The sequence below is a fragment of the Lissotriton helveticus genome, chromosome 11 (genome assembly GCF_964261635.1).
Source record: "Lissotriton helveticus chromosome 11, aLisHel1.1, whole genome shotgun sequence".
Lineage (NCBI taxonomy): Eukaryota > Metazoa > Chordata > Amphibia > Caudata > Salamandridae > Lissotriton > Lissotriton helveticus.
The window spans coordinates 1,111,826,501-1,111,852,560 of NC_136072.1; the positions used below are offsets into that span (position 1 = coordinate 1,111,826,501).

Here is a 26,060-nt window from a genome sequence, read left to right on the forward strand (position 1 = left end):
TCATTTTCAGAATCTCCTGGGTTGTTCCTGTCTCAGAAGTGGCAACTACATCAACATAATGACTATGATGATAATGAGTAGGAGTAATAGTAATAAGCATTGCTGCTAAGTAATAGAGGCATTATATAAAGTAAGAACAATGTTAAGAGCATCTAGAGTATTTGATGAAGGGAAAGGGCTGCTTTCTTTGAAAAAATTAAGTTCCTAATTCACAAAGTTAAACTCAACTTTTGTGTAAGTTTACTCGTTTTTTGTTTGCTCTTCATAAATTCTGATTTAATAGTCCGTTTATGACTGCAGAGGCTCTATAGTCGGGACGGAGAACTCCACACATAAAAAGATAGGCCTTTCCTATGTTTTTATGTGTGGAGTTCTGCCGAGTCTCATCAGTCGCAAACTTACTTTTGAATCAGAGTTTGTGAATAGCACAAAGAAAGGAAACTTACACACAAGTGTACGTTTACCGTTGTAAGTCAGGCCCTAAGTCATTATTTTATAATAAACATGTAAAGCTTAATGTTTAGTTAAAATTATAAATCTGGACCGGTGTGTTTACTTCCACATATGGCTGTAATGTATATGTTTTTAGAATTCACAGTGATTTCCAAGAGTTGATAGTCACAGCTTTCAAGTAGAAGGCAGAAAATCTTTTATGAAATCTCAATTATGTTCCTGTGAAAAGAGTCCTGCATGCATAATTAAATATAATGCACAATGAAGCATGCGCCAATGCATTCAGTGCAATTGTATATTTTATTTCCCCAAAGGAAAGTTTTTTCCTGGCAAAGAAATCCCTTCAATTACACCCACTCCAATGTAGGAGTGTTATTATTCCCAGTCTAGAAAGAGATTTGCTCCAGTTCCTGACAAAAGTAAATTTCTTTTTTCAGAGAGACAATTTGTTGTGAAGAGGGTTGTGAAACCACACAAACATTGGGTCCTGGAAGGGCACACACTTTGCAGGCCATTCTTGCTCCATGGAGCCCACTTCCCACTTCTGTAGAAGGTTTACTCTAACATATTATTATACTATGCTAGTGGAACATTATTCGGAAATAACCCATTTATGGGTATAATTTCCTTTTTTGAATTTCAAAATTTAATTTTCACTCTTATGGATGCAGGGATGTAGTATTTGCACAGTGTGAACCTAGCCTGAATACATATAAGTTCTTTAATGTAGAGAGACCATCAGCAATTTATTGGAGCAGTAGCTGGGCCCTGGGATCAGAAGTGTACTGTTACTGAATTGAGAAGTATTGTTCCTTAAAGGGATGCATCTTCAAACCTTTCCTGAATTGATGCAGCGGTGGGAGAGGATGTTGTTTCAGATTGTGGGTGCTAGATGGAGAAAGTCTGGTACCTTGATTTATTTTTCTTTTTTGCACTTCTTTGTTCCCACTCTGAATGTGTCCTGGCTGCCGGTGTGCTGACATCCACCAGAGATAGTGAGCTTATCAGTCAGATAGGCAAGAGTGCTGGTTGTGGTTGCTTTATAAGTGATTCACCTAGTTTTTAAGATAGTACAACCCGAAAGGAGAGACAGTGGAGTTCCATCAGATTGGGGGAGATGTGATTATATTTCTTTAGATCCTTGTTGAGAAGCACTGTGGCATGAGGATGCTCATAAGGGGTGGTCAATCTGAATTTGACGAGGCCATAAAGCACAGCGTTGCTACAATCCAGTTGCAAAAGAACGAAGGCTTGAAGTTGCTTTATGGTAGGAACAGTTTCACTTTCTTTAGAAGAAAGAGCTAGTACTACACTGTTTTTGTCTTCTCAGTAATGTGTTCTTTGAGGGGTGATATTGGTGTCCAGGTTAAATCTAGGTGATTTGGCAATGGCTGAAAGTTGAGATTCAGAGCTATCAAAATTCATGTTATTAAGAAAGGTCATGCCTATTTCTTATAGGAATTTCTTGGCAAATAAGAAGAATACTGTGTTGGCAGAGCTTAGCTCCAGACAGCTGCTGGTCATCCATCCCTGGATGAGTGCAGGAAGTGTTTGAAGCATTGGATGCCTGGAGAAGATGAGACTTTCAAGTTGCTGAATTGTGATGATAATATTGGTGAATAGATGCCCATGGGGTTTCAACTTCAAGTTGAAGATGATGGGGTACAGGATGGAACCCTGGGTCCTGGGCAGGTGCCAGTTGGAAGGATAGGAGGAGAACCAATGAAGGACTCTGCTAGTGAATCATAATCAATACTTCAGGGAGTGGATTCAAGTGGGATGGTTGATGTTGTTTTAGGTGGCTGAGAGGTCCAGAAAGTTCAGGAGGCAGGGGCTATCTTATCTTCATCTATTGGCAGGAGAGTATTATATACAATGTGTAAGCTATTTGTCACCAGGCCCGTAGTGTGTTCTGAATCCAGACTGGTAGTGATACAGAACCTGGTTTGCACTGCTAATCCAAAGACTTTTATCTACCATGCGGAGTTCCGCAGGGATCGTCGTTAAGTCCCACCCTTTTTAATCTTTATGTTGCCCCACTTGCAGAGATAATAAGAAATTGTGGTTTTACCCCAATATCATACGCTGATGATACTCAAATTGTAGTGACCATCAATAAAGACATAGAAGAAACAGCAGAAAAATTCCAACATTGTATGATACAGGTCAGCCAATGGATGGCAAGGAATTGCCTGAAGCTCAATGGAGACAAGAGTGAAGTGATGATATTAGGGGGTAACACAAACACCTGGTCCCCCGCATGGTGGCCTAAGGATATGGGCAGATGTCCTAGATCATCAGAAAAAGTAAAGAATCTGGGCTTTACCCTTGATATGAATTTATCATTTGAAGCTCAAGCCAATAAACTGTCATCATCACTCTGGTACATTTTAAAAATGATAAAAAAACTATTTCCATATTTACCACAGGATTCTCGCAAAACAGTAGTAACCGCATTAGGAAGACTGGACTATGGAAATGGTCTATATGCCGGAGCCAGAAAAAAGATCATAGATAAATTACAACGCCTGCAAAATGCTGCTGCTAGACAGGTTCTAGACATACCCAGGTTTGAGCCAATCAGACACAGACTGAAAAGTCTTCATTGGCTGCCAATCGAAAAGAGGGTGAAATTTAAATCACTCTGTCTAACCTATAAGACACTACAGGGAAAAGGATCACAATTTTTGAGGTACCATTTGAAACAGTATGAACCCATGAGATCTTTGAGATCGGGCCAGATGAAACTAATTGCTGTTCCCAGATTTAAAAGAGCTAACTGGGGTGGGAGAAGTTTCCTGATACATGCTGCACGTGCATGGAATCAACTGCCTTTTAACATAAAAACCTGCCCATCTCTGGAAACCTTTAGAAAGGAAGTAAAAACATGGCTTTTCTCTGAATAACACCAGACACTGCTACAGAGCTGGAAAGGACTTATCTTAGCGCCAAGACCCCCATGGGCAATCGTTGCGCTCTATAAATTGACAAATCAAATCAAATCAAAACTGCTATGATCATGTAATTGGTCGTAAACTGCTTTTTTGATGATCCTGCAGATGAAGGGTAGGTGAGTGTTGCACCAGTAATCAGGGAGGTTGTCAGGGCCTATTTATGTTTTGTTCAGGAGTAGCAGGTCCTGGCCTGTCTTGAGAGCTTCTTGAAAGATGCTTTACGTGAAGGCACCATTGACAATGGCAATAAGAGGCAACAGAGCACCACTGGAATAAGCTTTAAAAAAGAATAAGCGTAAGACATGATTTTCATAGGCGGTGTCTACGAGGGAGTTGAGTAGGTCGACAACATCTGTGAGAGCAAGGCTTTTGAAGGATTACCATTGCAGGATGCAATGAGAAGGATCGAGTCTAAGAGATAAAGTTGGTTTGATGCTGAGGTGCTTATGCTTCTTTTGTTGTTTTTCACAAGAAGTTGATGACATTATACTTGTCTGTGGAGTGTGGGATAGGGGAATTAAACAGAGGGTTTATGCAGTGGTTGAGTGTCTTGAAGAGTGTTCTCTTACTGTTCACAGCTTTACTGATGGTACAAGTATAGTATTGGCTTTGGCTGATTTATGAGGTGTCTGTGTGTTGCAAGGAGGGGCATAAGTAACATGACTTCATCAGGGGCTCTGCTTTTCTTCCATTTTCTTTCCTGCCTGTCGATGGAGTGTTTGTTGCCCGTGACATCTTTGGAGTACCGTAGTGCTGAAGGATTTGGCTTTCACTTGCGCATTTTAGTTAAACTATGGGTGTTCACATATTTTCCAAAAAAGTGTTAAAGTCATTTAAACTGTTGTAGATATAATACATGGAGTTGACAGGATGAGAGATGAGTTTGAGCTTTAGATTATTGATGGAGAAATCTTTAAACAACCTGAAGGTTTAGTGTTCTCTTTTGAGTTGACCTTGGTTTGTGGATTGGAAGCTTAGCAAGGAGATGGGAATGGTGAGTAGGTCTTTCCAGTGCAGGCATATGGGTGGTTGGCATGTTGGTAATGTCGAATAGGCAAGGTCAAACATATGACAGTCGGAGTGTGTTCACTGAATTGCATGCTGTACTACACTAAGGGGCCGATTCCGATTCGGGAAAAACCGCTCCGAATAGCCGTTCGTAGCGTTTTTCCCATACGAATCGTACCCTGCAACGTCCCCCGTACGTACGACGAAGTACGATTCGTACCAGGAGCCGTACTCCGTACGAGTCGTTCAGAGACCGTACGACTCTAATCTCCGTATGATTCTCCCTCGGAACCCGCTGTACGTGACATCTGTACAGTTCAAGGCTGGTTTTTACGACCCAGCAAGTACGATACGTATCGGGTACGCACCGTACGACCCTTTTTCTACGGGAGCTGAAAACTGCCGTAAAAGCAGAGTTTGCGCCGAAACAGGTACGGAACGCCCCCCCCGGGTACGATGCGTACCCCCCATGATCTCAGGGGTATGCACCGTACCCCTGAGATCATGGGGTGTACGAGCCGAACCCTATGTACGATGGGTGTACGAGCCGTACCCCATGTACGATGGGTGTACGAGCCATACCCCATGTATGATGGGTGTACGAGCCGTGCCCCATGTACGATGGGTGTACGAGCCGTACCCCATGTACGATGGTTACACCCATCGTATATGGGGTACGGCTCGTACACCCATCGTTCATGGGGTATGGCTCATACACCCATCGTACATGGGCTACGGCTCGTACACCCCATGATCGCAGGGGTACGGTGCGTACCCCTGCGATCATGGGGGGTACGGACCGTACGGTGTGAATGTGTTTGTGTGCATTTCCGTACGACTCGCCCTTACCTGACGTGGACCGTACGAATCGCGTCCTCATACCCCGGTCCGGATCGTACTCGTCAGGTCATACGGCATGTGTACGAGTCGTACGGCATGTGCAGGAGTCGTACGATTCACGGTTTCAGCCTTGCAATACGTATGGATCACGACGATTCGGACAGATTCACGGAATACGGATCGTACCGCGCGACTCGGACGGACGGGTACGATTCGTACGGAGAGGGCTCCGGATACAAATCGTACGGACGTTTTTTTTCCCAAATCGGAATCGACCCCATTGTGTGGCAATAAGGTTGAGAAGTGCATATCTCTTTTTTAAGTTGCTTTGCGAGGGAGGTTAAGTCACCCAGTAGAGTGGTGTGGGTGTAGCAGATAGGTGAAATGGTGAGGATGTTTGATAATTTGTCAATGAAGTCCTTGTTCTGTCTGGTAGAAATGCAGTTAAGGTTGGAGGTGTCAGTCATACTGAGTAGCAGAGTGGAAAGTGGCAAATAAGGAGCTCCGTGGAAAGGAGCATCATGGGTGTAAGATCAGAAGGACATACGGATGACCGCTTGACCTCCTCTCTTTAATGTGTATGTTCTTTCCATTGGATGCAGTAGGCTGTTGAAAAAATTGCACTTACAATATACAAGGCTATAAGGATGAGTCAAGTTTCTGTGATGAAGAGCACATGAAGCTTGTAATAATGTTATGCAATGTCTGCAGCATACAGTACTACAGAGCGTGCTTTAATGAGCATGAGCAAGAGGGTGTGTAGTGGTTAGTGGGATGTGCATGGGGTTGGCTCTGTGTTGTGTGGGGATGCAGTCTGAGGGCCTGATTTAGATCTTGCAGACAGGTTACTCCGACACAGTGGTGACGGATACCCTGTCTGCTGAAATATATATCCTATTATATCCTATGGGATTTATATTTCTGCAGACAGGATATCCGTCACTGTTCTACATCAGGCCCTAAGTGTGTGTGTGTGTGGTCTCGATCTAGCTACAAAATGTGATATTAATAATCTGGCAGGTACTCATTTTAGTTGCAGTGGAGCAGGGTTTCAGGCCAAAAAGCCTTCTTAAGTTTAAGCCTATGCGCATTCAGGTTGTATTTACATGTGCAAATTGTTTTGTAAATTGGGCATCTTAAAATATATTTGCCATGTTTCTCTAGTGTATTGCTAAGTGCAATACACTTTAGGACCGGTGAAACTTCCCGCCCATCTACTCTCTTCAAATGTCCCTCCCAATCATTAAAATTCACAAATGTTATATCTGCATCAAGTATTAAAAATATGCATATTTGTGCTTTTAAGCTTCCATGGAGGCCCTTGAGGAACTTCTCCTTTTGTTTCCTCTACCGTCCCACAAAATCATTGGGGGTGACTTTAATTCCCATTTTGAGCCGCGAGCTGGCATCCCCTCTGTAACTGTAGATGAGGACTCCAATTGGCATATCCCGGAGTGTACTATGTACCCGGTGAAGCGCATATCGCCTTTGGCCCTTGAGATTAATAAACTGGTAGTAACCCACTCCCTCAGGGCCTGAAATGGTAGAATACCTCCTGACGTACCTGGCACAAATACATTTAATAGACCAGGGAAAAGTACAACCATTGACTATATCTTGGTCAATGTGGATTTCTGGGCCCAACTTAGAGCGTTTAGTGTTATCTCAAGGGTAGATAGTGACCACAACCTCTTATCACTAGCATTGAACTACACACTGGGACAACGAATGAACTGGAGGTACTGGATACTCTTAACGATTTGAATTCAGTTACTGCGGCGGGTGGCAGATGCATTAGGTGGGAAAAGGTCGCTAGCCCCAGATAAATTAGCCGAGATATATCATTTTGTTGCTTGTTCCTTAGCAGACACAGATTCACACGAAAAGAGATTCATAAAGAAAAAGAGAAGAAAGAAGCCTATATTCCCAAACTAGTTTCAGAAAATACTTTTGATTTATTGGACATACAAAATTCAGATAAAACAAACTTCAGATAAAACAAACGCTCACAGAAAAGTGTTGGCAAAACAAAAGCAACCAACTCATATACCAAACACGTGGCTAACAAACAAACATTACATGTACAAAAGGAACAACAGAAATAAATATAATGTGTCCTTCACAACTTATGGCCACAGAATGCGTCAACGGCGTTTCAACCGCTGGGTGACTATGCGGTCAGCATCAGGACAAACAGTGACTTGAGCATTTTCAATAACAGCATTAGAAGTAGACCATTCAAAATTGGAACGGCGGGTGCAATACATTAAAATGTAATAAATAAGTCAAATATCCTCATAAAAGGAATCGAGGAATGATATTAAGCTTGCATTCCAGGATATCTCAGCAAGAAAAGAAAGGTCCGTGAAGAGCATTTAATTTTGGCCCATCGTTTGCCCAATCAATCGGCGTAAATACGTGGGTTATGCGGGACAATTCGTGGCACTGCTAACTTCGACACACACAGCCTGTGCCGCGAATTGTCCTGCATAACCCACGTATTTACACCGATTGATTGGGCAAACGATGGGCCATAATTAAATGCTCTTCACGGACCTTTCTTTTCTTGCCGAGATATCCTGGAATGCAAGCTTAATATCATTCCTCGATTCCTTTTATGAGGATATTTGACTTATTTATTACATTTTAACGTATTGCACCCGCCATTCAAATTTTGAATGGTCTGCTTCAAAGGCTGTTATTGAAAACGCTCAAGTCACTGTTTGTTCTGATAATGCCCGCATAGTCACCCAGCGGTTGAAACGCCATCAACGCATTCTGTGGCCATAAGTTGTGAAGTAAACATTATATTTGTTTCTGTTGTTCCTTTTGTACATGTAATGTTTGTTTGTTAGCCACGTGTTTGGTATATGAGTTGGTTGCTTTTGTTTTGCCAACACTTTTCTTTGGGCGTTTGTTTTATCTGAAGTTTGTTTTATCTGAATTTTGTATGTCCAATAAATCAAAAGTATTTTCTGAAATTAGTTTGGGAATATAGGCTTCTTTCTTCTCTTTTTCTTTATGAATCTCTTTTCGTGTGAATCTGTATTTGTTATTTAATTTTTGTACCTGAACCTTCTGTTAGGTGTTGCTATCAATTGTCCCTGGTTCAGGGTTGTTGGACAGCCTCTATTGTTGTTAATGATGTTCCTTAGCAGAGGCATGCGACCTCGTGGGTGCTAACCGTGACTTGCCCCACTTTCAGGATCTCCAACATATACATAATAAGCTCCTCTCTACTTTAGCCGACTATTTCTACACCATTGATAATAAGAGGCCACGGGTAAAAGACCAGGCACACTGGTTTAATAAAAATTGCAGGGCGGCTAAAAATACTATTTATTTATTTTATTTATTTTATTTGCAAGCTTATACCGCGCTGGGAATCGACTCCCTAGGGAGTATCTCCGCGCCATTGGCAACCTCAGAAAGCAAATAGCCCTGTCATGTCTAAATAACATACTACAAGTGTCAATAGTTGAATAAAAAAGTTTTTAGTTTTTTCCTGAAAGGAAGATGTTCCCTGCAAGATCTGATTTCCAAGGGGAGTTCGTTCCAGAATTTCGGGCCGGCCACAGACAGAGCTCTACCACCTTGTCGTGTTTTCCAGAATCTGGGGACACATAGTAGTTCATGGTCTCCAGATCTCAGAGTTCTTACGGGAATATATGGAGTGAATTTCCCTGTTAAGACCTCCGGGCCACTACCAGACAGGCACTTATGGATAGTACAACAAGTTTTAAACAGCACTCTCTGTTTTATGGTAAGCCAGTGGAGTTTTTTTAGAAGGGGTTTTGAGGGGGTTCTGGCCGGGGCGTTTAGAACAAGGCGGGCAGCCGTGTTCTGCACAACTTGAAGTCTAGCAATGACCCCTTCATTGGCGGATAGCAGCAGACCATTGCAATAGTCTAGTCTACTCAGCACGAGTGACTGAACTAAAGTTCTTCTGGTGGAATCAGGTAGCATGGGAAACACCCTACGGAGAAGACCAATAACGTGAAAACAGGAGCCTACTACAGAAGTAGCGTGATGTTTTAAAGTAAGCTCCTGATCCAGTTTGACTCCCAGATCTTTTACTACCATTTTTGGCTCTGGGACTGGGCCAAGATCACAGGGCCACCAGTCCGGAGTCCATAGTTGTTTTGCTTCCCCAAAAAGCATCACCTCCGTCTTGGAGACGTTGCACTGAAGGAGATTTGCTGCCATCCAGTGTGCTACTTCTTTCATCCCTTGAGCAAAGGAGTGGCGCACTTCAGGAGTCAAGATTTTAAAAGGAAAGAGGAGTTGTGTGTGGTCTGCATACGATACAGGGATAAACCCGTGGGATCTCACGATGTTAGCTAGGGGTGCCACGTAGATATTAAATAATGTAGGGCTCAAGCAGGAGCCCTGTGGCACCCCCTTTGAGATCTCCACCTCCTCTGACTGGTAGGAACCCAGTATTACTCTCTGAGTGCGTTTGCTGAAAAAACTCCTCAGCCAAGCTAGCGCCTTGCCACCCAGACCGATGTTAACTAGTCTGGCGGTCATGATCTCGTGTGACACTGTGTCAAACGCCGCTGACAAATCTAATAGCACCAGGATAACGGAGTACCCCTTATCCTGAAGCATACGAAGATTGTCAGTGACGGACAGCAAGGCGGTCTCGGTGCTGTGCCTAGGCCTGAAACCCGATTGAGAGGGATCTAGTCCCCCTACACTCTCAATGAAGTTGGATAAGTGCCGATTAACAAACTTCTCGGCCAGCTTCCCTAGGAAAGGGAGAAGAGAGATGGGTCTCAGGTTCGTGAGGTCAGTCCATGGAATGGAGCTGTTCTTACGTAGAGGCCTCACCAAGGCACGCTTCCAATTAAGGGGAACATCACCTGATGCTAAAGATAAATTAAGCACCTGTTGAATCCCTACTCCTAGATCTTCCCTTAGAAGAGACATGATCCGGGCTGGGACAATATCTGACGGGCAACCGCTCTTGGTCTGGTTGATTAGAGTATCAATTTCCTCGATAGATATACCCTTATAAAGGAAGTAAAATCAGGGTCTTTGTTGAGTATAAGAACAGCTAGGCAAAATTACAAAAGAATGACTACGGATGCTAGGACGGAGTGGGAGGCCACAAGGTGGGAAAGCATAAAAGTAGCCTTGGACGGAAGAGATTACAGGGCCTTCTGGAACCTAGTTAGATCAGGTTCAGCAGAGGGATCGTTAGCCATAACCCCTAACCTTAGTGAAGAGGTTTGACTAGCTCACTTTAGGCCCCTCTACTCATTCTCCGACCACTCAGCGGTAGTAGATCTAGCCCTATCAAAGAACACTCCTGATGTAGCTCAGCCGGATGCACTGGGTCTTGATTGCCCACCCTACACCCTGCTTGAAATCCAGGCGGCCTTAAAAAGTTTGACTACTGGGAAAGCGCCGGGTCTAGACAGGATCCCTGTAGATTTATACCTGAGTGAACACAAGGTATGGGCTCCCTATCTCTGGCTTTACTTTAATGCTATCCTACAGGGTATGGAGATCCCCCAAACCTGGTTAGGTGCAGAAATTATACCCAACCACAAAAAGGCTTCCCCTCTCGACCCAGCCAACTACCGCCCCATTAGTGTTATTTATGTCCTCCAGAAATTATTTGCCTGCCTCTTATTTAACAAGGTTGCAGAGTTGGATGGATGAACACCACATCCTAACCTCCCTGCAAGCGGGCTTTCGAGCAAAGGTTTCCACCATCGACAAAACTGTTTAGACTACAGCTTGTATACTGGAAGACGGTATCCTTGGGGGCGGGTAGTTTGTATTTGATCTTTGTGGATCTTCGTTCCACATTTGACCTGGTCCAGCGGGATAAGCTCTGGGTAATATAACTAGAGATGGGTGTTCCGGCATACTTGTGCCACCTATTTAAACACTTCCATCAAGGTACCTACGCTAGGGTGAGGTTCGGGAGTAATGGGGAGCTCTCGGCTCCGTTCCCAGTGGAAAAGGGCGTGAGGCAGGGGTGAGTGTTGGCCCCCACGCTCTTCTCCCTCTTTCTCAATGGGCTGATTGAACATCTAATGGGAGCAAGGGACCTATATTCACCTGTTTTGGCAGGCCGTAAGATATCAGCCCTGATGTTCACAGACGATACCCTTTGCTATCAAAATCTTCTATGGGTATTCAGCAAACACTGGAGGCGTTTTGTTCCTTTTGCAGAGTGAGGAATCTGGAGATTAACCTCTCCAAAACTAAGTTTATGGTTTATAACGCCAGATCATCCAACTGTCCCCATCCCCATTTGGATGGTCGGGGGTTGGAACGAGTGTCTACCTTTGACTATCTGGGGGTAACCTTAAACGATCGAATGGATTGGGGTCTCATATGGCGAAGGCTAACCTGAAGCTGGCTCAATCCTCTGGCGGTATCCTAAAGGTTTATAATGAGAGTTCTTCTAAGCCGCTGGGACCGCCCGTGGAAATTTACAAAGCCCAGGTGAGAGGAGGAGCATTATACGGCGCAGATCTGTGGGTCCATCTCTGTGCCACCCCTCTATCCCATACTGAGAACAGCTTTATTAGGTGCCTTCTGAAACTACCCAAGAGTTCTCCTCTGACCCCCTTACGGTTAGATCTAGGGCTGCTTCCCATCCAGGAGATTGTTTCAAATCACCCCCTGATGTACTGGAGGCGACTGTGGTCCACCCCTGAGCTCTCAAGCTACAGGGAGGACCTAAGGGACCTTCTGTCCAGAGTGGGCATGGGAAGAATCCCCTGGCTGATGTACATCAAACTGCTCTGTCACGCACTTGGTAGGGGTGACTTGTGATCTTCCCCTGAGGAATCCTGCGTTCTGATCTCCAAAAGTTCAATGAGTTTACTACTCAAGCGATACCGAACTGAAATCATGCTAATGAATTCCGCTTTGGGTAGGTTGACCAATACCTTCTTGGATATTAAGGTTATTCCCGACTTTGAGAAATTTTTGGGCAATATCCGGCCCTTACTGGCTAAGAAATTATATGTCCAGTTTAGACACGGAACTCTGCCTCTAAGGGCTATAACACATAAGTGGTCCAATGCTCCTCAGACTTAGAGTTCTTGCCCAGGGTGTGAGGGTAGTGAAGAGACGGATCTGCACGTTCTGCTCTTCTGCCCTTCTTACTCTAGGGCTAGAGCCAAATGGATCATCCAAGTTTGTAAGTCTAGGGGTCTCAGGGATTATAGGGAGGTATTCAGAATCTTAAAATATGACACTACCCTTTTGATTGTGTTTGCAACAGCAAAATTCCTTCTGTCTATGTGGTGCTCAAGAGGTGCTAAACTCAAAATGAAAAATTGTTAAATTGTTGCTTCCGTGCGTCCACTAAATATTGTAATACAGTAACTACTTTTTATAAAAAATAGCCTAGGGACTGCGTACGATTATCTCCTTTTTTAACTTGTATAGTTTTTTGTTATGTTTTAATTTGTGCCTTCTTCTAATATCATGTGAGTTCGGGCTGTTTTATGACTGTTACATACCACTTTTCTAAATCGTTTTTTTAATCTAATTGTGTATATGTGTGCTTTTATGGTTTTTAACCGATAATAAAGCTTTTTGACTGACTGACTGACTATTTTCTGTAGCGGGTTGTGGGTTTATAGGGGAATAGGGTGGGAAGTAATTTAATTATAATGAATTAAATATTTTAATTTAATTATTGGTATTTATTTTGAATTAATTGTTAATTAATTTTTAATTGGTAATTAATTAAAATATAATTGGTAATTCATTTTTATTAATTTATTAATTGATAATTATTTTCATTTTATTCATTTATTTTCTGTAGCGGGTTGTGTGTTTATAGGGGAATTGGGTGGGAAGTAATTTAATTGTAATTAATAACATTTTTTAATTTATTAATTGGTATTTTTTTTAATTAATTGTTAATTATTTTTCAATTGTTAATTAATTAATTGTTATTGGTAATTAATTTGTATTAATAGGTAATTAATTTTTTACATTATTTTTAATTGATTTATTATTATCATATATTAAATTGGAAATTAATTTTAATTAATGTGTAATTGGTATTAATATTTAATTTATTTTTAATTATAAATGAATTATTTTCTTTCCCTACTGTTGCTCTCCTTGGAGTGGGAATAGCAATTTTTACCCTCTCGCTATGCAATGCTTTCTTTACTTTTGCCCTCCCTGGAGTGGGAATAGTAATTTTTACCCTTACGCTATCCAACGCTTTCCCTACTGTTGCACTCACTGGAGTGGGAATAGTATTTTTTATCCCTACGCTATCCAACGCTTACCCTACGGTTGCACTATTTGGAGTGGGAATAGTAATTTTTACCCTCCCGCTATCCAATGCTTTCCCTACTGTTGCCCTCTCTGGAGTGGTAAAAGTAATTTTTACCTTCCTGCTATCCAACGCTTTCCCTACTGTTGCACTCCCTGGAGTGGGATTAGTAATTTTTACCCCTACGCTATCCAACGCTTTCCCTACTGTTGCACTGTCTGGAGTGGGAATAGTAATTTTTACCCTCCCGCTATCCAACTCTTTCCCTACTGTTGCACTCACTGGAGTGGGAATAGTAATTTTTACCTCTACGCTATCCAACGCTTTCCCTACTGTTGCACTCTCTGTAGTGGCAATAGTAATTTTTACCCTCCCGCTATCCAACACTTTCCCTACTGTTGCACTCACTGGAGTGGGAATAGAAATGTTTACCCCTATGCTATCCAACGCTTACCCCACTGTTGCACTCCTGGAGTGGGAATAGTAATTTTTACCCCTCCGCTATCCAACGCTTTCCCTACTGTTGCACTCTCTGGAGTGGGAATAGTAATTTTTACCTCTACGCTATCCAACGCTTTCCCTACTATTGCACTCTCTGTAGTGGCAATAGTAATTTTTACCCTCCCGCTATCCAACGCTTTCCCTACTGTTGCACTCACTGGAGTGGGAATAGTAATTTTTACCCCTACGCTATCCAACGCTTTCTCTACTGTTGCACTCAGTGGAGTGGTAATAGTAAATTTTACTGTCCCGCTAATCCATGGTAAAAATATTGAATATTTTTTTATTAATATTATGTTTATATATATGTATGTATTTAAAAATTAAATTGTATGTTTATTTATTTTTAACTTACATTAATTATTTATTAATTTTAAGGTTATTTAAGTATTTTAAGTATGTTTATTTCCTGTGATGTATCTGTATCTATGTCTTTTTTTGATTTCTATTAATCGAATAAAAGTATTTTGACTGACTGACTGAAGTATGTTTAAGTTAATTATTTTTAATATTTTATTATTTTTCAATTACTTTTAAGACTTTTAAAAAATTCAATATTTTGACTATCTATATTTTTTACAACGATATTTTTGATTCGATATTTTTGCACTTACCTGTTTGGAGATAGGAGTTCGATATTTTTGTATTCTATATTTTTTACTCGATATTTTGCTACATCGATATTTGTGTTATCGATATTATGTCAGTGATACGTGTGTGGTATGTGCTCCTCCAGACAGAAAATCTAAATTAAATATAAGTATTGCTTCCCATATATTCCTTACACAAACTATAGACTATAGATGCATTCATTTGTTGAATAATTTGATACAGTATCAGCCTGTTTCGTGCCAGCACCTTCGCAGTAATGAAAATGTCAAGTGATACAAGTTAAGGCAAAGGGTTGGTAATTCGGAATCAGACACAAAATTGTTACAACTTGTGTGGGAAAGCCTAATGGAATCTGCAGACAGAAAATACCTCAGAATCTGAGTTTTACCGCTTAAAAACTTGAAAGTATTCTGTACTGCATTATTCCCAATTCTGACATGTGGAACTCAGAATTGAGAGGTAATACAGCATTGGGTAAATACCACGCTTGACAATATCAGTATTTACTGGTGTGGCAGTACGACGCCAAATACCAGCGGAATCGTAACGGGACACACAGACAATACAACAATTCAGTTAGTTCCTTCAAATGTATACAGAGTAACTTTGTGGTGGTGCAAAGTTGGAAGTTGGATTCTTAATTGTTGTTCTCAGTATGTTTACATCTCTGTACCTCAAAAATCTTGAAGCGTCGCTTCAACTACTGAAAAGAGGATATTTGCGTATTATGAGTAATAAATGGTTAAATATTAACATAGAACGTAGATAGCAGTTCAACTAGCAATTTTCTGATCATAGAAAGGTCTAATTTCTTCATGTCATCACACAGCTTTTGGAGTGCTACAATATCTTCCACCTGAACAGTAAGTGGTAATCTAGCTCACAGATGTCCTACCCCTACTTACACCAACATTTAGAAAGAACAAAAAATGCATAATTGTGCAGTAACCTAAATCCTTGCTAATACAACAATTCTGGACTGAAGTAACGTAATTACTGCACTTGGTTTTACCACAGATTAAGATGACCCCTCTAAGTGATGGCCGTGATTCTTTTATAATGCACGTTCTGGCTCAAAATCTCTAAAGGTGTGTGTCTATATTCAGATGGGTGTAATCACAAAGGTAAATGTCCATGTGTAAATTTACTAACGTGTAAATTTACTACTGTAAATTTACTACTGCACCTAGGTGTTAATCTACAAATCTTTACTATCCACCATTTGAGTGGAGATTTACACAGAGGGGAAGAACTACATGTCTTCACTACCTGGTGCAGTCTTCTACTACATGATCTATGAGTGTAATGTTACTAACCTATATTTTAAAATGAAATATAAATGTAAAATAATTTAAAATATGTATTATAAAATGAGAATTAATAAAATAATATGTTACTTGCACATAAACTCATTACCTTGAGTGTATATGAAATAATTAATTAATTAAAAAGATCATTTCATTCATAAAAATCATTATTAAAGATGCTGTCTTATGTCATGGGTTGTTCTTGTAACAGAAGTTGTTACTGATGATGTTTGAAAATGGTAATCAAATGTGATTCACCTTTTGGAATCACAGCAAATTACCCCTGCATTTGTCGTACCTTGCTTGAGTTCAGCGCTCCCAATTTATGAGCTCTTTTTTGTCAGAGCCATGTGTGGTTGTAGTAACTTAAAAAATATAATTGGTCAATAGCTGTAAGTTTACTCTTTTGTGGGTGGCCATTTGTAGTAGTCTTTCCGTTCCTAGACCATTCTTTTAATTTTAACTACAACCCTTCCATTTCGTGGTAATTATTCACCATTTATCAGCCACAGAACAAAATGTATAAGGCCTTTGAGGGAATAACAACGGGACGGTTGATCAAACTGCAAAATTTCACTTTTGCTATCCATGGTGTGTTGGTGAACCTGCATTCACAGACTAGACTATAATATATATTAGAGACTATCTCTTAGACTATAATTGTCCTCCGACTCACTTGCCCTTCTGTGTCATAAATAGACAATTAACATCTGTGAGCGAGCAAGAGGATGAATAAATGAGTTGGTCAATTAGTCATTTAGTTTGTGAGTAATCAAACAACTTGGGACTTCACTGAATCAGTCAGCAAAAGCAAGTGAGAGAAGGAGACACTGAATGAGTTGATAAGTCGTCTGACGGTGAGTGAATCTATGAGACAGTCACTGAGTAGATGGTCTCAGTATTAATCAGTGGGTTCTAGAGTGGTCAGAAGATGGATTTTTCGTATTTTTCATTAATTTGCATGTGGGTTGCAGTACTGAATGTTTACAGATTCAAAGTCTGTTATCGTTGATTCAAATGGAAAAGTTATCATTGCTCAGGGAGGAAGTGAGAGGTTGAAAGTTACCTTCCATATTTACCACAGAGGGGACCTGTGAGTTGTGCTCCCAAGAGTCCACCAATGCTGTAGATCGACACGGTTAAAGACCATAGGAGCTTGACTGTTTCTTGACTGAAATGTGAGTCATATCTGTCCACCCAGGTCTGGTTCATGAATTTTTGGATATGCTGGCAAGAAAGAAAGTCATCACATTATAAAAAATAACTTCACGAAGGGCATCAAACAACTTAACACAATCTGTCACTGTTAACTCCGTAATAATGACACTGGTTTCAATACATTGTAAGCTTTAAAAAAATGTATCTGACTACATCCTACTGATTCCTGCCACTTGAGGAATTTAATAGACAATATTGCAGGTGGCTGAGCAAACAAAATCACTTGGGTTCCTGTGCAGGTGAAGCTTGGCGGTAAGGATGTCAGAAGGGCAAAAAAGGTCCAAGTCCACATCTTTATAATCAATTGCTTGGGCAATATCACCTTAGTGAATCCTAGAGTGAGAATAAAGAGTGTCTCTATAATCTTGAATCGTTTTGATAGGAAATATGGTAAGTTGTCTAATTGACTTTTTAAAATTCTACTAATGATGTACCCTGTTGCTATATAGTAGATCTTCCTGAATATTAATTAGAATTTAATGGAATGTAAAATAGGCAGAGATACTGTGGAAATCTATTCCAAAGAGTTTGCTAGATTAGAATTGGGAACAGATTGGCTAATTCTACAGTGATACAATGAATAAGATTATTGTGGAATAGATTTAAGATGACATCAAAGTGTACTTTGTTACTTACGTACAAAATATCTCAGTTTGCTAGAAAATGTCATTAAGAGTTAGAGAATTTTGAGCCGAGGGGCCTTTGTTATGAGATGTAGCCTAGAAAATATTACAAAATGGCAGTTTAAATGAGTGGTAAAATACTTATTGATGAAAAAGAGTAAATAGAAAGATCTAGACCTTCATTATAAGTTATTAACCTTCAAAAGGTATGTTTACCATTGTAAGTGGGGATAAAAAATCAAAAGAAGAAGAGAACTAGTATAAATGAAAAAATAAATGTATTTTCTCTTGGGAGATGATTAATTACCCCTCTAGCATTAGCGTTCCCTTTGCAGATCATTTTCTATGAAGAAGAGGTGTCACTCATGCATTAGATAACAAGAAAATTATAGTACGCAATGTAATCTTTAAATTTAACTAAATAATGGTGAAGTGGTTGAAGTTTATATTTCCTTTATTAATGACAGGTGATTTTGAATCCTATGAGAAATGTTATAATTTTCCTAGGTTGTGATGATATAAATATATATTAAGGATGGCTGAATAAGGCTGAACCTTTGAAGTTGCTTATTACCGGACATACGTAATCAAAATTGATGTCTCAAAATTAAAGACTGGTCACAAAAAGTAAATACACAATTTGCAACAACTTTTTGCAACCAATTTTTGGAGCATCTGGCTGACATGTTGTAACACTTTCAAATCACAGAAGAATCATTTGCTCCATCTAATTTGCCCTTCTTAGTCTTTTTCTTCTCCACCTGTACAGCACAGTCAGAGGAATTTGCCGTATTGCCAAGACGTTTCAGTCACACTAAGTAGATTTCTCTTCACTGCCTGGTAATAAAGCTACATGTAGAAAATGGACATGTGTACCATGAAACCTTATTACACGTATTGTGGCAATCGCAAAAATTAAAAATGTGAATGTTATCAAAAAAGCTACCATGAAGATACTTGCCAGAGAAAACTCACAGTAATTTTGCAATGATTGAACTGAGAGTGTTTACAGCGAGTGTCTGCTGTTTAAGGTAAGGCCATTGTGGTGAAGTTTGGATAAAAGGCTCCAGGTTGGTTACACATGAACACATGTGCACACACTTGTGTGCATGTGTGCAGGATGCGTGTGTTAGACAATTGTCATGTGCTGCCCAGTAATTGCCCACATGTAGCCTGGCACAGAAGGGATATTGCATTATAGGTACTGTAGTATTCAAGAGCCGGGGCAGGGTTTTAGTGAGAGAGGGTTGGATGGTGGTTAATTAGAGATTGGTAATTGTGGGAGGGTCCTGAACACATGTGTTGGGTTTAAATGTGGGCGACTGAAAACATCGGGCAATCCGTTTGTGAGAGAAAGGCGAGGATGAATGTTTCTTAGCAGGTACGTGAAGCAAGGATTGAGCAGCGCAGATAATTTCAGATGAGACTGGGTGTTGGTAAAGGAGGGTGAGGACAGGATATGAGTAAAGTGGAGGTTAACAGTGTGCGGTAGACAGCGGTTGAAAGTAAAAGCAGTTGTCAGTTCAAGGACGGAGAGAGTGCAGCGCGGTACACTCAATTTAGATGATTAAAATGAGGGTGTCGGCTGAATGAAAAAGAAAGGAGTGATATAATAAGGGGAGGATTTAGGAATGGTGTTGGTACGGGGGTACATAGTAGAGAAACATCAGAGAGTATGTCTACGTTTAATAGGAAGGTTTAACGATACGTAATATGAAAGTGGGAAGTTCTAATCTGGGAAATGTAATGGTTGTGTGGTCAGGGCAATGAGGCAAATAAGTAGAAGTTACCAGTTGAATAACGTGAAAGTACAACGTGAGGCTCTTGGGATTGTTAAATGGGTTATTATACCATAAACTGTGTGAATTAATAGTCATGCTGAAATGTGATAGTCACAGGGGACTGAAAAGCAGCCAATCACACATGAATGTTTTGAATGTTTTTGAATGTCGTTCTTTATGGAATTATAATGCATTTTTGACTGTTATTTGTAGTTACCCCTGACGAAGGGCCTCAGCAGCCTGAAATGAATTGGTTTTTTATAGAAACTGCTTCGGATGAACAATTCTTCTGTGCGTATTCTTGAAGAGAGGTCCGGATGGGCACATCTTAAATATGAGAATCCGTTGAAAATTGCATTACCCTGTGTGTGGAGGACATTGGATTTAAGCGAAAGAGCTGATAAAACAAAGGAGTAACAGGAGTAAAATAGAGTAAAAAGATGGATTGAAATTGAAGAAACAACATTGGCTGTGCCATTGCCATTGGGGCAGGAAATTGCCCCAAATATTAAGATATACTAAAGGGATTCTGCCAGGATTGGTGCTGGCCTGGGGTAAGCCTTATAATAATAATGAACATTAATAGATGGGTTTACTAGAAAATCTGTAGCGCTTTCTCTGCATTATACACATAGGTTAAATTTGCCACAAGGTACAGTTTCACTCTACTTAAGCCTAGACAATCCAACAAGGTGTCAACCTGGGGTAAAGCTTGCCTGCCCAGTTTGAATTTGTAGGTCCCAATAACCCACATATATGTCTAATGGGACTGCAGTATTGTCATTTTTCTCCGGCTCAGCTCATAATCAGATTCCAGGCTTTTGTCCCACCTGCTGGCCCAAGTTAATTACTTTGCCCCTCCAGCAGAGGTCCCAAAAGCCTCCCCACACAAATGGAGCAATTTTCAGTGACTTACCTAGCTCCTAGGTGAGGAAAGGGGCATGGGGGAATGTTTTAATTTTAGTTCTTATCCCATGACCTAACTATAACATCACTTTAACCCTTGATTTTCTTAACAGAGGTTAAAATTGTCTTTCCATACATAATTCAGTGTAAAACATATTTTATGCCTTAAGCCAGAGTTTTTCAAGCTGTGGGGCGCGCCCCCTGGGGGGGGCCAACACCATCCTAGGGGGGAAGTGCACTCCGCTTTAATTTTACCTTTGTTCCCTGTCGCAAGTCAAGGTAGGAGGGGGGGGAAATCGACGGGGCACGAAGTGCCCATGCTTTTAATATGTTCACCGTCCCCGGAGGGGGTTAATTCATTCAGCTTCAGCTGCACTGAGGGGGCAGGAAGACTCCTCTGCTAAATCCGAAGGCAAACGAACAGACAGGCCTATTCCTTGGCATTCAACAATATAGTAGAGGGGTCATCCTGCCTCTCACTGCAGCTGAAGCATTCAAGCTCTATGAATTAACCCCCTCCTGGGAGGTTTGGTGCTTCCCAGAAAGGAGACAAAGTTTCATTTATTGTTTGCAGGTGAACAATTCAGGGTACTGCTTCTGTTGCAAGTGTTAAATCTTGTGTTTAATGGTGACATGTATGCATTGAATGAAACAATGAAAAGATTGTTTTTCATTTATAATTGCACTCCCTGTATGAATTGTTTTAAAATAACAGTAGCAGATGAAAACAATTAAGGAAAATCTGGGAGTTTTAAGAAAGGAGTGAATCAGAAGGAGTCTACACTTTTAAAGCTGGTTAAAAATGTAACACTAAAAATTTAGAGTAGTTAATTAAAATGGTGCGTAGTTTTATCACTGTACAAAAAGTATTGTTAAAGCTTATACAGAATGCACTTGGAATGTCAAGCAAGCACTGTGGTATATTTTTAATGTTTTATCTGTGTTTTAATGAGATTATTTTTATATAGTTGCTAAACTACAAAAAACACTGTAAAAAAATGGTATGCGGACTACTCACACGTGATATTTTGCAGCTTTACTGTGTTGCCACTGCAGTAAGCAAGCTAAAATCTCCTATTACTTGTTAAGTTTTTGACTAAACACTGAGTAGGTGGAAAAAAAACGACACAGGCAGGCGCCCAAAATGCCAGCCAGCAAGCCATGTGTTCTTTTAAACAGACAGCAAATTGCTTGTCTATAAATAAAGAAGTATGTTCCTTTTTATTATCAGCCATAGATTATTCAGGCAGCCCTAGAAAACAAGTAAAAGTTATTTCAACTTATATTTGCTGTTCAAAGTATGCATGGACAAGTACTAACAAAACAGCTTTAGGTGATTACTTATTTGTGTACCGCCTGGGGCATCAAAATAATGAGCTGGCAATCATAATCACAAGACTGGGAGTTTGTTGCATGATCACCACATTATTTTTTTCCTACACCCTGATCCCTGGTTACTGCCATATTAGCAATAGTTTAACACATTTGAAACCCTACGCTGCCCTCAATAACATTCTGAGTTACTTCAAGTGTCTGGGAATGCACCTTGCATATAAACAACTCGCTTCTCATTCTCGCCCTTCACTTTCACGCTCACCCTGCACTCACACTGATCCGCATGTATTCACACCATTCACCCACTTACCCTGCACTCAGTGATCACTCTGCACTCACAATGCACTTGCACTGTGCACCCGGTACCTCAGCCTTGCCTTTCAGCTCGTTCTATTTATGTGAGATTGGGTTCTCAGCACTTGTGGTTTTAAAGACTAGGGGGCAGATTTACAAGCGCCCTACGCCACCAGTGCGTTACTTTTCGTGACGTTATGGTGGCACAGGGGGCTCCTCTATATTTACAAGGACGAGAAAAGCTACCCTGCGTGACTTTTCCTCTCCTTGTAAATACAGCCCCTTCACACACAGCACTTGGTGTTGAAGGGTTGTTCCATGGGTATTGCTGTGGGTGTTCCCACGCAACACCCATGGAACAAGACACATCTCCAGATTTACGTCGGTCCAGCAGCAACTCCCGGGAGCAATAAGCAAAGGGGAGACTGGAAATGGAAATAGGGCAAAAATTATACTAAACAGTAAGAAAGGAGCAGAGAGCAGACCACAATCCCAAGAAAGGGAAAACAGACTAACAGAAGGAATGTTAGGGAAAGAGAGAAAGTCATCCGACCTGAGTAGTAACTCATAAATGGCGGACATCTTGTAATACCCATTCGAATGGAAGAAGAGTAAGACTCCTATCATTAGTAGACACACCAAAAGGGAGGACATCTTGTAATATCAAGATTCCAAAACAAAAGAGTACAACAAAGGACAGCTTAAGATTGCTATCTGAAATCATAACAAATAAGTGCACTAAGTAATTTATGGGAAGAGAAACTGATATCCATTACCATCATAGTAGGAGAGTATCCAAAAGAGAAACTTGGTCACATAACCACAATTATGGAATACTACTAAAAAGCTGGATGCCTAGCGATATGCATCGTTAACTCTAGGGACAACTTAGTGACAAAGAGAAGAAACTTCATAAGGACTTATATTGTTTAGTAAATATGGGTGAAAGATACCCAGAGGCGGATGGTTTAAATGCCCATGTCATAAAATATCCACCTAAGTTATCCAAAAACGGAGCCAAAAAGTTTAAACACAATATCTTGAGGAAAAATGCGGACACACTGTTCTCCGACCCTTACTTTAATACAGATAAAGGCACTATAACTAATGACCTGATATTCTATACTAATAAAACGACTAAATGGCGCACTGCCTTCACTGGAATGCTCAACATAAAAGATACAAAGAACACTCCACATGGCACAAAAATAATGACCTCACCATCAAGAAGATGCAGAGCAGAACTATGCATCACCATATATAAAACCGGCATTGTATTGATACAGGCAGCTAACAGTGAACTAATGAAATTCGACAAGGTATTCCCTACTATAAAAGGATCACTTGAGAGCGTAAGACACCAACGACACCTGACCCCACCAGAAAATGAGACAGAACGAACAGAGGGATCCACGAGCCATGTGAATATACAACAAAACAAGCTCCAAAAGGAGAATACCACTAGCAGAGACGACGATCAAACTGGAGGCAGCCGAGAGCCAGATACCAAATCCGGAAAGAAATCCGAGATAGAAGTGTCTATAGCGAATAAGGAGACAGTAGGGATAGAGAGGTATACGAGTCATGTGAATAGAGAACAAGACCAACCCCAAAAGGAAAGGATGTCACCGTTGCTAAATACCGAGCCTCCCCAAGCAGAACCTACAGGGGCACAGAATGAATCATTCAAGGTGAATCTAGAAACCGAAAAGATAGGAAACATCAACTGTTCATTACCTATCTCGAATACTGTACTAATGCCAAGCAAAGCCCCATCCACAAAAACGCTCCTAACCTTACAAACCATAGATAACTCTCAAAACAGATGGTAAAAAGAATATGTCTGTGGCACTAAATAAAGATCAAAAACAGAGAAGAGCATTCTACAACCACCGGACACACCGACTAATCATCCCTAAGTATTCACTCAGGAACCAGAAGGTTATCAAAGATCTTCAGAAACTAGTCTGCAACTTGACTCAAGTCACAAAGAGTACCATACAAGCGATTGAAGAAATACGAGAAGTGACGGCAAGCACCTATTCAAGGATCACGAATATACAAAATCTCGTACACTCCTTACATAGAAAGAGCAATGAGAGGGATCTATCCCTAGCGAACAGGACCAACCGCCCATATTGGACGAAAGCCTTATCTAAGGAGGATGCCCTTGCCTTACTCCGAACTTATGAAGCACCAGACCGGAAGAATGAGGAGAACATCAAAACAGTTCCGATTGACTATAATAGAACAACAAGAAAGAAGGATAGAAAACCCAACCATAACAATTTACAACAAGTCCAGTTTAACTCTGAATACGAAAACTCGAATAGGAATAACCCGGGGAAACAGCTGACCTGCCTCCTACTCAACTGCCGATCGGCTACTAAACATGCATCAGACATAGCAGACCTCATCATTGACAAGGAAATTGATCTAGCAATCCTCACAGAAACGTGGCTATCGGAAGCATCATCTCCAACCATGGATCTCTTAGTACCACCTCAATATAACATTGTGAGACTGGATAGACCAAAAAAGTCAGGAGGAGGAATTGCCTGCATTCACCGAGCAGATTTAGAGGTCAGCCAAGTTCAAGCCGACCCGCTAGAATCCTGTGAATACTTAGGTATCAATATAAGATCAGCTACCAACCAAAGATGCAATATACACGCATTTTACCACCCACCAGGAGAGAATGCAAAGTTCATTGAGCAGCTAATTGAGATCATCACGATCAACTCAAACACAGATGCTAATAACATATTCCTAGGAGATTTTAACTTACATTGGGGTGACTGCAACGACAAACTAGTCAACACACTTAAGGATTTCCTTGCTGAGCTAAAACTCAACCAAGCATGCACGTAACCCACACACACTAAAGGAGCAACATTGGATTGGATTATATCAGGCAACAAAAACACATCAATCCTCTCAATTGACCCGTGCGACTGGTCTGATCACTATGCAATAACCTTCTTGATACCGATATTGAAAAAAGGCAAGACCATCCAACCTCCAAATTGCAAAAAATGGATCCGAGACACAAGAGAGGCTAACATTGAGCTACTAATAGAAACCTGTGAGAGAGACTTAAAGACACCTAATAACTTGCAGAATGTAAATGAGCTGACAGAACACTATCTAACTTCAGTCGGAAATATAGTCAACAACACCCTGCCATTAAAACTAAAAAGAATCACGGAGAAGATGAAAAATCCTTGGTTTGATGGATCACTAAACGAAGATAGGCGCAAACTGAGAATGGCGGAAAGAAAATGGAGACAACACCCATCATCCCCTGAGCTGAAAGCCCTTAGAAAAATGAGAAACGAATATAACAAGAAGATCATCAATTCCAAAAAGGAGTTTATAAGAGCGGAATTGGACAATGCCAAAAACAGACCACGAAAACTCTTCGAAATCCTGAAGCAACAATCGAACAAACTAGCCAAAACAGCACATGAAAACGCAAAAACGACGCTTAGCAGTGAGGAATTCTCAACGTTCTTCACAAAGAAGGCCAAATCGCTGGAAACAGAACTCTTAAGCGCCGCGACTAAACCCCCCAACCAACTAATGGCCATTGGCGAGGCCAACCCGACTGCAGGATGTAGAAATACAAAAAATAAGGCAAACTGGGACACATTCGAACTATATGATCAGGCCACGATAGCCAAAACGCTTTCCAAAATCAAACCTAACAACCACTACCAAGATCCCCTACCAGCGAAATGCGTAAGAGTAATTAGCCATATTGTGGTACCAATCTGGACCAAAATAATAAACGCATCACTATCACAAGGGATCCTCCCAGACTGCCTGAAAACAGGTCAAGTGGTTCCTCTGATCAAAAAACCAACTGCGGATATTACTGACCCGAATAACTTTCGACCAGTGACCAACATCCCTCTATTGGCCAAATTAATTGAGAAATGCGTGCAGGGCCAACTGAGCCA

At 40.9% G+C, this 26,060-nt stretch overlaps 1 protein-coding gene across 1 annotated transcript in view; it reads right to left on the reverse strand.

The window, feature by feature from the left end:
* The window catches only part of LOC144792664 (solute carrier family 2, facilitated glucose transporter member 11-like), a 517,386-nt gene that overhangs the window by 353,442 nt on the left and 137,884 nt on the right, over positions 1–26,060 (reverse strand). Inside the window, exon 3 of the mRNA XM_078667810.1 lies at positions 17,008–17,168. Coding sequence (XP_078523936.1) covers positions 17,008–17,168 — 161 coding nt within the window. The remainder of the gene's footprint in view (positions 1–17,007; positions 17,169–26,060) is intronic.